The sequence below is a fragment of the Crocodylus porosus genome, unplaced genomic scaffold (genome assembly GCF_001723895.1).
Source record: "Crocodylus porosus isolate Cpor-Errol unplaced genomic scaffold, CroPor_comp1, whole genome shotgun sequence".
Classification (NCBI taxonomy): domain Eukaryota; kingdom Metazoa; phylum Chordata; order Crocodylia; family Crocodylidae; genus Crocodylus; species Crocodylus porosus.
This window is the reverse complement of record NW_017728886.1, coordinates 566,855-579,460: the sequence shown is the minus strand read 5'-3', so window position 1 is coordinate 579,460 and position 12,606 is coordinate 566,855. Positions and strand designations below refer to the sequence as shown.

The following is a 12,606-nucleotide window of genomic DNA, read 5'->3' as shown; positions in this document are numbered from 1 at the left end:
CCTGACCAGTGCCGCATAGAGGGGGAGCAAGACCTCTCTGAAGTACAGCAGGAGTACCAAGGAAACAGAACATGCTGATACAAGCAGCCATTTTCATTCATACTTCAGCAAAGAAGGGCTGTCACTTCAATTAAGGACTAAGAATTTCCAGTGCAGATTGTTTTAGAGATGTTTGGGTGTCCCCAAAAAGGGAGAAAAACCTATGAAAGACTTTGGTTTTCATTCATCATACAGATGATGAAAAGTCTGGTCTTAACAGAGCTCTGAGAGTCCAGAGACTACAAAAGGGCAGAAGCCCAATTCTACATCTCCCAAGAGAAATGAGCAAGCAACAGAATGCTGACAGTACTGCAGCTCTGAGACTTACAGATGAGGCACTGGAAGTAGTCTGTAGTGAAGGCAAGTCACCTGTAGCTCTTAATCTGCATTACCATGACAGTGGACTACATGTGCATTAATGCATTTTTGCTACTGCACATTAAGCTTAGTACCTCTAATGAGGTACTACATAAGTGTGCATTAGGCTGCCCTAATGCTCAATAGCAAGTGTGCATGCCTTTTTAGTGTAGCCCATTTCTAATGTGTATTAGCACGTTTTTTGATGGGATATGTTAGTGCACAGCAGAATAAACCAATGCACAATAGAGTGCATGCGTAGGCATGCCCAGTGAAATCACTATGCGTAATACAAGGTTCTCTTCTGTTCTGGTGAACAGCAAAACCAGTAGCTAAACTGAGTTTGGAGTGGGAGGAATTTGTTCAGTGTTATTCTGACAGCATGAATGAAAACAGAAGAGAAGTTAAAAACTCATAAACAAATCCTTCTTACTTGGTATCTTAAGAAGAAGTCCTTGTAGCCACCCTTGAGGACATACAGCTCTGGGTAATGCAGGTGTGGGTACTCGTTACCTAGTCTGTCTCTCTCTCTCACAAACCGGCACCTGAAATGGTGAATTCAGAGAGAAAGTTATGCACCCTGTCAGTCTTAAGGTTATTTTTGTGCAAAGTACTCTTAACCTGTACTTCCCATTCTTCAGAGAAACGCAGCACAGGTGTCAGCCGCCTGCAGCTAGGCATACATACAGCAAAATGAGATTTTGGTAACTAGCTCCGTGTCAGTTGACAGACAACCGGCACTGTTCTCAGTTGCACAGGTGGCAGACAAGTCACCATCTCACTTGGCTGCCTTTAGAAACAAAACTCCATAAGTGATCATCACACAGTTATTAAGTGGGCTGTAATCCCAGCATACACTCACATCCGAGGACCACGCTCTGAGGAAAACTCGCAGTGAAAGACGATTATGACTCGTTTGTTGTCTGAAGGCGGGATGGGCTTCTTCAGCAGGAATTCCTCCACGTCCTCTTCCATGTGGAGGTTTACAGCACCCTGGGAACAGAGTCACAGCTGAACAGGTAGGGCCAGTTGGGTGGGGCTGTATCAATTCCCTCATGCCCTTATTTCCAAACTGAGCACAGTGATTCTTCCATGCCATGCAAAACAGCTGCACAGCACCCACAACCCTGGGCCAGCAGGTGCATTCTTCAGCAGTCGCTTGAGGCCGCATGAAATAGTAACAGGCTTTAGCCTTCCCTCTCAGAGCCCAAGTCTAGTCAACTGCTGCTTTAAGATCTAGCGAGTTTACTCAAGCAGCACTGTTCAGCACAAGTGCTGACAATACAGAACCAACTTAAGTGTAAGGCCATTTCTCCCAGTTAGAATACTATTGTGCAGAGTTCACTTGGAGTCTAAAACATTTAATGGCCGTAGGCACATTAGCTATCCTAACATCCTGATGCTTCTCCAGAGAATAGTCATGGCCAGTCCTGTTCACACCTGCTATTATGCCCACTCTCCCTACCAAGAAGGGTTGGATGTTTGTCCTCTGGGGAAAAGCCTACCCATTAGTCAGGAGGCCTTGCTCACATGTCTTCGTGAGTCTGTTCAGCACATGAACAATGCAGTTCCAAGCCTGTCTGGTGGCTCTGGCCTGACCACCATGCAGTTAGTCAGATACCAAATCCTAATTCGCAAAAGGGAACAAGAGCCAACCAGGCTTTGGACTTGCTCTTAAGCAGTGAAGAAGCAAGCATCTTGAACACTTTCCAGTGCTTGCCAATTCAGTCAAAATGGCAGCTGTGCTTCAGACAACTGTACATTCTGCTTGCAGGCTCACTGTACCTTGATATGGCCTCCTTCATATTCATATGGGTATCTGCAGTCAATTATCACACATTCCTTAATGAAGCTTGCAAATGTCCCTGTCAGCACAGACACAATCTACAGATAAACAAGATTTTAGGAGTGTTAGAAGCTATATTAGTATGCTTGATAGTACATATCAAGTCCTTATTGCCCTTAGGATACATACCATTTCTGAGTCAATATATTTTAAGTCCTGATGCTTTCCATCTACAGTATGGAAGAGGTAACTCTGAAACACAAAAAAACCTGGCTTAGATATGAGAAATAGAATTCCTCACAGAATCAGAAAATTAGGGTTGGAAGGGACCTCAGAAAGTCATCTAGTCCAACCCCTCCACTCAAAGCAGGACCAACTAGATCATCCCAGGCAGGGCTTTGTCAAGCCAGACCTTAAAAACCTCAAAGAATGGAGATTCCACCAGATCTCTGGGTAACCTGTTCCAGTGCTTTACCACACTCCTCAGGAGAAAGTTTTTCCTAATATCCAACCCTTAACATCTTTTGCTGCAACTTGAGCCCATTGCTCCTTGTTCTGTCGTCTGCCCCTACTGAGAAGAGTTCAGCTCCATCTTCTTTGGAACCAGAGATTTATGCCAGAGATGTAAGGCTTACAGTAGCTACTTATTAGTTTATAGTGCACGAAAAGCTTAACTAAACATTCTGCAGGTCAGCAAAAGGACATGCCTTGACAACTCCATCGTCTCCAGAGAGAAAGAAAAAATGGATGCAACTCAGTTAATACAGAAGAGGAGTAAAAAACTTAAATACCCTCTCAAAGCTACCTCTCAGGAGCACTTGATTATTATAGCATTTACAGAGCATTCAGACATGCATTGTTGGAGCAGGGGAGAACATAACTTGGATGGGTCTGAAATACTCATGCATAAGAAAAGACAGTCACTTGAATCACCTTGGAGAAGTCACCAATGAGGTCTCTCTGGTCACTGTCCAGAATGCTCTCAATCTCTGCTGAGGAAGATGACTGCCTCCGGATTAGCGCCAGACCCTGGAGGCACAAGAGCTCTATTACTACCAAAACAGAGGCAATCTCCTGTAACCTTCTCCCCCAGAGAACTGTTACACTTGCCCCAGAGTAAAAACAAGAAACAAAAAACCCGAAACCCTAGTGATGTATTGGCACCCCAAAGTCCTGATCTGTTGCCCCTCACCTATTTCAAATGGGATGTCAAGACAAAAAACTTACCCATAACCCTAAAAGAATCACTAACCTGCCCAGAACAGCCCCTTAAGTCATGCACTGAAATACTGCAGTCTGTTAAATGGCCAGTTACCTACCTAGAGGGCCACTGTTCTGTTGAACATCCTTAAGAACGGGATGTCTACACTTGCAGAATAAAACGATTAGACAAGGATTGTTAATGCTAGATGTTAAGCCACCAACCGTTGCTTCTTCAGAAGGTATTGCAGGAATGTTTTTTCTCTTTTTGCTCTTTCCTAGAGAAGTGTCTTCTTGGGATCTTTCCATTCTTTTCACAGCAGTCCTAGCCACACCACTGGACAGAGATGGAGATCCAAACAGTCTGCACCGCTTCTTCTGGAACAAAGGCAAGGAACAGAAACTATAACAGCCCCTAGCCAGGAAGGTTGAGATCAGGAACTAAACGAGCCTGAAGAATTTGAAGACGCCTATATTAACTAAGAGTCAGCAAGAACATGAATGGATACTGGATAGTCCCAGGGAAACAGCTACTGCAGCATTCAGTGCCAGCCAGCTGACTACATCCAGTACAGAAGACAGTACACTTCCTAGCCATGCACTGCATGAAGCCTGGGTCCAAAAGTCTCACAGGTCTGCTGAATCTGGGACACTCCATGGTGCTTAAAAGCAAATTCACTGGAAGTCTGAGGGGTTCAGTTGAGGGTCTAAGGGGAATCCAGATTTTTTTTTTAAATGCAAAGACAGCAGCTGAATGCATTACAGGTATCTGTACGCAGACTGGGTGGAGATGCCTATACACAGTTCATGGTAAGACAGTTGATACAGGAGCCAACCTTTAGGCATTTCTCTTATGGATATATGGTTATACCCCAAGATGCTGCCCTACCATTTCACAGGCTACATAGACAGGATCCTCTAATTATTAAAGTTAGCCAATTTTTAAAAGGCCATTATACTATGATCTCAAAACCTAACTGTCCCAAAGAACAGAAGCAAAAACTCTTTTTGGAAGCCAGATGTGCACAAGGGGTAAATCTGCCTACAAAGGCCTATTATAGTTGTTAAGGTGCTGTTATTTAAATTACGGAAGCTTAATGGCCCTTGAAAGGTCTGACAGCCATCATGGGAGGGATGGAATGCTTACCTGGTTATCTGCTTTCCTCATGACCAGTGGAGCAGTCCAAAGGCTTGCTACATCAGAGGGCACCTCCTCATTGTTCTGAGGAAAGAGACTCTATTTCAGATCTCCTTTATCAGAGTCAGCAGCCATGCAATACATCAAGGGTTTCTGCATAGCTCATGCAGTCATTCTAATTGAATTCAATTGAGGGCAGCTTTGGGACTCCTCCCTGCCCTCCCACTGCAGAAGAGAAACACCATTTAACCGAATTCCACGCTTAGCAGGAAGTCTGGTCTAATGGAGACCAGGCTGCTGAACACAGGAGCTTAAAAGCTATTGTATCAGTTTTTCGATTTGTTCAATAAAAATGCATTTATGATTCAGAGGTTACTCTGTGCCTTTAATAGTCTAGTGGATTCAAGAAGCAACAGCATCTCACTAAGCTGGGGGTGTCAAAACATGCATACAACCTGCAGGCTGGATCAAGCCTGCCAGGCCCCTGGAAACTGTGGGGCATGGTCAGGGGGAACAGAGTGGCCTGCTGCAGAATCCAGGGCTCTAGGGCCCCTGTGAACGTGGCAACTGATAGCAAGAGGGTAACCGAGGGTCAGAGTCCAAGTTGCCCTCCAATTGCTTCATACTGGAGGAACTGGATCTGCTGTCAGCATGTGCCCAGTGCCAGAGGAGCCAGAGCTGCCGCCACAATATAGGACATGTGGTGATGGCTCCAGTACAAGGCACATCACAGGAGCCTGAACTGCTGATGTGTGCCCAATGCCTGACCTAGAGCTGCCAGCACCAGCTCTGGCCTGCAAGGAGCGCTGCAGTTTGGATCCAGGACAGGGAAAAGGTGAGTTTGACACCCCTGATCTAAACTTTTTGCTGAGGAACAGAAGTCCTGACAGTTGTGGGCTTACCAGCCATGACTCCATCCTTCTAAAGTCTGGCTTTTAAATTAAATATCCCACTTGCATCAGCTGCTTTCTTTCCCCTTGTAACTGAAGACACTTTAGGTGTCAGAAGAGGAGCAGGAACCAGCATTTGCTTAATTTAATTGCTCCTGTCTGCTGGAGAGGAGCAGACATGAAAGACATCAACATTCTGTGCTTAAAAAGCAGCAGCATAAGCTTTCTATAATTCTACGAAAGGCAAGAGATGAGAAAACACTGTCACTAGGTCCTCTCTCAGGATGGTCTCCAATGCCCAGCTCTGTACAGCTCTGCAAATCTTTCATCAGAGGCTAAAGCAGATCCAATTACACTAGCCCACTATGAGTAAATATATCCATGAATTGAATGCATAACAGGCCAATGTCCTGAGGGGCTCAACTAGAATCTACACCTAGAATTTACCATTTTCTTTAAGAAGCTGAATTAGAACAGTTTTTCCTCAGTGCATTATCAAGTATCTGTCGAGAGTCACCACACTGAGGAAATTCAAACACTCATGTACCTTTATGTCTTGCCCATCCAACATATCTAGGAATCCATCATCAAGGTCTTCAGTTGCAGATGTCAGAGATGACTGGTGCAGAAAATCAGGTCTACAGATTTCTAGGTCACCCACATGGACTTCATCAGCAGGAAACTAGAATAAGAAAATTGAGTTGTATTACTAGCATAGACCTAACCCAGGGGTGGGCAATTATTTCCAACTAGAAGGCTGCATACCATCCGAGCACGATCCAAGTTGTGCCTTTGGCCGAGGACTTCTTTTCCGTCATCATAGGAACGAACACGCAGACAGCTACGGGAAGCTGGCCTGGTCGGCTTCTTAAACTCAAATGACTCCTTAACGAAAGGGGAAGACAGACATTCCAAACAAAGAAAGTACAGCTGAGGGAACCCCTCCATGGAAACTGTTCTACAAAACACCCACTCCTCCCCTTCTGGGTTCAGCGCTCTGCTGCCCAAAACATGGTCTAACCATTTTTTAGATCAGTGGAATTGTATTAACTTCTACAGGCCTGAGAATTCTCATATTCTCCTGTGCAAACTTCCCAGCAAGAATCTCTCCTAATCATTTAAAAGGAAGCCAGAGCTGTGCATTAATTGCTAGGATAAGCCTGTCACTGGGATGGGAAGATGGGACAAACCCCTGGTACATGGGGGAAGAGGGTAAAGACTGATGTTTCTGCAGGGGTCTGGGCCCTCAGACTTGCATTGCCAGACTTTCCAGCCAACAGTCCTATAATGAGCTGGACGTATTAGCCCAAAAGGACAAGTTGCTTAGAGATTTAATTTATCCAATTTAATGAAAGTAGGGATGTTCAATTTGTTAATTATGACCTCAATAGGGCAGTTGTCTGGAGAGCTAGTAATCACAGAGTTCCAGCAGGGACAGTGTTAGTCAGCATTAGAAAAAACAAACCAAAACAGCTTGAGGTTAAGATCCACTCAGTATGAAGACAATTAACTTCACTAAGGATATGAATTCAAGTTAAGAGAAAAGAAACCCCAGAATAGCTTAGCTCCTGTGGGTTGGATTTAAAAGCACAAAATGCCTTTAAAAAGAGGCGTTCTGATTTAACATATTAAAATGGAGGATTGCGCCAGGCCTAGCAGGAGTGGAAAAAAACAACTTTACTCAGTAAACTTGAAACATGACATATCAACACAGTCATTATGCTGGAGTAAATGCCTGCAGCTCTGATGCATGTTAGGCACTTAAATACCTTTGCAGTTAATTAAAAATTATATTAAATAAGTGGAAAGTTAGGTCTTTGTCTTTCTAGTAGTCAACTGCAAAAGCAGCCAACGTTTGAGTTTTCTAGAAGTTCACTTGAATACAACAGGTTTTACATCCTGCTCCTAACAAACCCTTGTCCCTGCACAAGAAGTTATTCCCATGCCACCTCAAGTAAGCAGTTTCTGGTGACAAACCCCACACAACCTGACATTCAACAAGCAAAAAACTTACATTCTCTTTATTTTCATCTGATTCCAGTAGCTCAAAGACATCACAATCCAGGGAATCAGAATGGCTCCTCTTCAGAGCAGGACTGGAACCCAAAAGCCTCTGCTGGAGTTGAAAGAGTAAATCCAGTTCAGCATCATGCAGATTTTAGGCAACCAAGGGACTAACAAGAATGTCCAACTGGCACCCATCTGTGGACACAGCTGTTGTTCTTGGCCAATCTGTTTGGAAGTACAGCCCATGAGAGCTACAAGTTTCCCACACCCACTGCTTCAACTTGGTAATTGCATCTATATGAAGCCAGTGACAGACTGCATTGCAGAACTCAAACAGCATTTCAAGCTTATAACCTAACATGTCGTTTCTATTTATAGAGGCTTAATTTTAAGAAAGTAGCATCATTTTCAGGCTCTCAAGACTGGCTTGATACCTACAGATTAAAAATAAGCAGGAAGGAGCAGAAATTCTCAACACTGAAAACCCTTTGCCATGCCAACTTACTGGGAGGGAGCGTATCCTTCTGACAGGCATTCGAAGGCTGCAATAAGAACAGAAAGTCAAATTTCAACTTTAATCTGAAGAAAGATTAACAAATGGCAATAAACCTCAGATTTTCCACAGCAAAACTGAACTAAATGGCACAAGTTAAAAAAAAAAAATCTAAAAATTGTTAATTAAGACAGAAAGGTAAAAGTTAAAGTTAAACTCACTTATATCTGCCAGATTCCAGAAGTGTTTTCTCAAAGCTGGGGGAGGAAAAAAAAAAGTGCAGAAGAGAAAGTTAGATGGCATTAGCTGTGAGGTAATCAAAAGACATTATGCTAGTTGACTACCAATTCATAAAACTATCCAGGCTGCTTAAAGCAATTCAAGTACTTCAAGCCAGGTCAGGCTATTACCCATCCCCAAATTATATTCCTCTACACCTTAAAAACAGCAGACACCATGCTCTCCGCGTGTTGTTGCGGCTTGGGACAAGATTCTTAGAAGGTACATCAATGCCTAAATTCATTTAGCTCCCCCTTAGTTTCCCCAAAGGGGCTCATTAATACTTCCTAATTCTGAATGCTTTAGCTAAGGAAGTCAGCCCCAGAGGAAGGAGCTCAGCTAAACAGGACAGGGGGCCACTTGCACTGCCCATTCCTGTAAGGCAAGGGCCAAGCTGACTGTAGAGGGTGAACTTAAAATCAACCAGCTGCTCAAACACAATTTGGCTGAGTGAGAGACATTACCCAGCAAAGTATGAAGTCTGTACCACAAACAGCACAGAATCTAAGATCTCAAGCTGCAGTGTGCAAGGGCACACCACTGTACATGCACTTGGTATGAAAGTTTCCCTTCAAGGTTCCCATGAGCATATGTTTAGCTGTCAGTATAGTCTGATATGCCATAAATTAAAAGCTTAAAACACATTTTTTTTTAACATACGTTTCCTCGATGTCACTTGAGTTAAGGGGTCCAGGTGAATCCAGACAGAAACCTGCAGAAAACAAACAGGTTTTTACCAATGAGAAGGATCATGATACTTTGAAAGAGATGAAGAGCCAGCCATGCCTATCCACAAGTCTTGGAACTTGTCGTCTCCTCAAAAGGTTACAGGCTTAGCCTGCTGAGAAACTCTTTGTTACAGAGAAAAATCAGAGCCTTGGTTTGTGACTGATCCTATACCAAAAGGGCTGTAGGGTGAGAGAAGTTCCCCTCAAATGTCCTCCCCCCATTAATGATTTTGGCCATAAATATTGGTTACAAGAAGCATCCTGTGGTACTACCCTGTATGAAGAAGCTTATTGCCTTAGAACTGTTCTATTAATTATATTTTTGCTAATTTTTACATACACACACAAACTTTAACAGGTAGCAACTTTTCTAAGGAACTGAGTCTTAAATATAAAGTTTTATTTCCACTTCATCCCAACTCAATTAAGAGTAGACATCTCATTATCTACCAAAGTTCTTTGTGAGAAGAATCAGTATCGAGAAAGCAAGCTAGCACCTCAGAGTTAGATCACAGAAGAGTAAGGCTGGAAGGGCCCTCATGTAGTCCAACGCTTTGCTCAAAGGAGAAGCACTTCTAAAACCAGCCCAGCCCAGCCCAGGATATACATACAGATACTTAACCACCCTTAGAGTCAGAAAGTTCTTCCTAATCTCCAACCCAAATGTTCTGTGTGTGCATTCAAGTTGCAACATTACAGCTACAGTTTCCTTCTGGTATGCTTAAGACCATCAACAATTATGAAGCCTGCTTTCCAGGAACCTATATTTTATTACTGTAGTCACAAGCCAAAAGTTGTGCCTGTAGAACATGTAGCACATAGCAAAAAAGGTTCCCTGCCCCAAACAGCTTCAAATCTCTGTATGGGTGTGATGTGATATCTACCCATCTTTATGTACAATGGCACCCCACACCCATCTACCTCACCTTGATGAGCAAATACAAAGAAAAATTGGTCAGCAATATAGGCTTCTGGCATATTTGGGCCATTGCCTAATCACTGCTCTTTGGAGGGATGATAACAAAAAGGAGTCTTAAGGAAGTATTTAAAGGAGAACAATGAAGCAGCTTTGCTGGAGCTTACAGGATATCCTCTCAAGGGACTCTGGAAGAATTGTTTTAAACAAGTGGACAGAAGCAAGCTCCCTCTTCATGTCTCCATGTTGCACCCTCTTGTTATCTCACTCCGCTTTGCTGTCTATGCAAGTTTTATCAGGCTGCACATGAAAGAGAAAACATCTAAGGAAAAAGGTGGTCTTTAATCCCTGATGCTCAGGTCTTTAGAATTAGGAAAGCATTAAGCAATTGTAAGCAGCACACTAAAAGGTAGCACCTTTCCCCCACTCAGGACTTTCCAAGTGCTAGACCAGGGGTGGCCACTAGTGGCACAGGCAGCCCACGTGCATGGCATATGGTAGATCAGGGAGGGAACAGAAAGCAGAGCAACAGGTCAGGCAGGAGGAGGAGATCAGAGCTGCACTTGGGGAGGGCATGGATCTTTGTACGTAGTACACCAGCCACGTCCCTGCTAGTCTAGACAAAGATGGCATCACTAACACGCAACCAACCCCGGAGGGCAAGCAGTTAGGGGGACAACCAGCATGTGACACCACCAGGAGGTATAGGAGAAGTTGGCTTTGGACACATGACTTTAGCACCTGCATGGACACTGACCACACAACCGTGATTTAAAGCCTCAGCTAACGCTTAACTAAGTTCTGAAGGCTTGAGGCATCTCTGACAGCAAACTGTTCAGCTGACAGAAAAAAGAGCTTTTATATAGAAAGGAACAAAGGGAAGAGACAGCTGCCAAGATACCTAATATGTGGTTTGATTAGATCAATTTAAGATGAACAAGGCAGTTAACTGCATTTTAATTCACCCAATCAATCTACTTCTTACCTCTCTTAGCAGCAGCTCCTCTCCTTGCTCCCTTCTGTATAAAACCCTTGCTTTCTGGCAGTGCATTCACAGTACCCGACAAAATATGTTGGTGCCTATGAAGGGTCATGCCTCTCTAAATCAGTTGGTTTCGTGCTACTCTGAACCATCTTCTGCCTGACTTCAGACTAATATGATTAGCTACCTGAGAATGTGTAGCATTAGCCTGGACTTTTAAACTTTAAGTCTGCCCATTACAGACATTAAGCAAACAAGAGGATACCACTTTTTCATTTGCAAGCTTTTATTTGCGATTAAAGCAGTCTAACCTGAGTCTGTAGATTCTGACGAGGCCATTCTTTGTAGGCTGTTACTGTTCTTCAATTCCAGCATCTGCTCAGAATTCTCAAGTTGGCTACAAAAATCCCAAAATAAATTAGTTATTTTATTGAATGGTTTCATTAAAAAAAAAAGAGACACAACAAATAAACCACGTCATTTACAAGATAAACCCAGGCTTCAAGTAGGGACCCACAGCATCAGAAAATGTGTCGACTATTGTGACCTTTTTGAGTTCTTTGCAACAGAAAAATTGCTCTGGTATCATTCCACGAGCAAAGTGAGGGAAAGCAGAGAGCCAGTGTTTTTTGAGGAGGGCCTCAAGTCTAATGTGGGGTGCACCCCACATCAGATTCGGAAGACCTCAGGTCTAAAAAATGTTGAGAACCACTGGTTTAATGAATGACATGTTCAAGGCTCTAGTACCCAGCAGTCTTGAATACTCACTGTAAGGACAGTGTAGGCAGGTAGTGGCTCCATCACACTCCCCGTGACTTATTTTCTGAACTGCATGAGGCAAAAGCAAGTCCCTACGTGTTCTCACACGCAGATGACCATACTTCCACAGAGGCACTGCTAATGTGAAAAACCACCAAACTGTAAAGCCATAAATGGGGGCTCACAACGATCACAACCGAAAACATGCTCTTTGCCTTCCGCCTTTGGAGCTTTTCTGGTCCACCTGCACTTTTCCAAGTGAGAATCAGAAACTTTCAAAAGAGAACCTCAGTTTTTCTTCAGTCAATCTTGGACCTACAAGAACGGTGCAGATAAGTCAAAATTTGCAAGGTTCAAAAATCTTGGAAGACAACACTGTGAACACTCCTTGGAACGAGTGTGATTGCTGGAACTGATTTTGGGCTGAGGCCCATGAGAAAGTAGGACGGTGGCAGGCAGCCAAACCCAACCACTCATGTTCAAAAAACTTCACTGTTACCAGACAGGACAGTTGAGCCTTGCAAACACTGTGTGCGCGGGGTAATAAGCATTCATCACTGTGCAGAGGGGGGCTCCCCACTTGCCCCCACCGCACTGCAAGTCGTGCTTTGGTTTTGTGCTGCCCCACGGCACAGGGATGAATTTTAACTGCAGAAGAGTGGATCCCCCCCCGAAGGCAGCGGGTCAGACTTTCCATAGGGTCACTTTATGGTGTGTAAAGAATGGCAGAGATGAGCTCCAGAAAGGGTACCGATTCCTACTTCCCCAAGCGACAGCTAGGAGAAAACTGTTCCTCGAAAGAATGCGAACACACCCCTGTGACTACAAATGCCCATTCCCACCCCCAAGGCATTGACAGATGTCACCAGGGAATCATCTTCCCCTGGGCAGCAATGACACCAGTGGGAATAACCTACTCCTGGTACCACGGAGATGCCAAGGGGGGTGGGGCACGGGGATGTGCATGTGGAGATCGAAGTGGGGGGTCCCAGGCATGGGGGAGGGGTCTCAGCTTAGGGGAGACCAGGAGGC

At 44.1% G+C, this 12,606-nt stretch overlaps 1 protein-coding gene across 1 annotated transcript in view; it reads right to left on the bottom strand.

Annotated features, from left to right (window-relative positions):
* Window positions 1-12,606, bottom strand: part of CDC25A (cell division cycle 25A) — a 16,707-nt gene that overhangs the window by 3,786 nt on the left and 315 nt on the right. The window contains exons 2-15 of the mRNA XM_019528879.1: window positions 11,127-11,212; window positions 8,850-8,901; window positions 8,132-8,167; window positions 7,923-7,959; window positions 7,425-7,526; window positions 6,176-6,295; window positions 5,958-6,092; window positions 4,530-4,604; window positions 3,608-3,760; window positions 3,116-3,211; window positions 2,372-2,434; window positions 2,182-2,280; window positions 1,259-1,389; window positions 830-941 (exon numbers count right to left, since the gene is read on the bottom strand). Coding sequence (XP_019384424.1) covers window positions 830-941; window positions 1,259-1,389; window positions 2,182-2,280; window positions 2,372-2,434; window positions 3,116-3,211; window positions 3,608-3,760; window positions 4,530-4,604; window positions 5,958-6,092; window positions 6,176-6,295; window positions 7,425-7,526; window positions 7,923-7,959; window positions 8,132-8,167; window positions 8,850-8,901; window positions 11,127-11,212 — 1,297 coding nt within the window. The remainder of the gene's footprint in view (window positions 1-829; window positions 942-1,258; window positions 1,390-2,181; window positions 2,281-2,371; window positions 2,435-3,115; window positions 3,212-3,607; window positions 3,761-4,529; window positions 4,605-5,957; window positions 6,093-6,175; window positions 6,296-7,424; window positions 7,527-7,922; window positions 7,960-8,131; window positions 8,168-8,849; window positions 8,902-11,126; window positions 11,213-12,606) is intronic.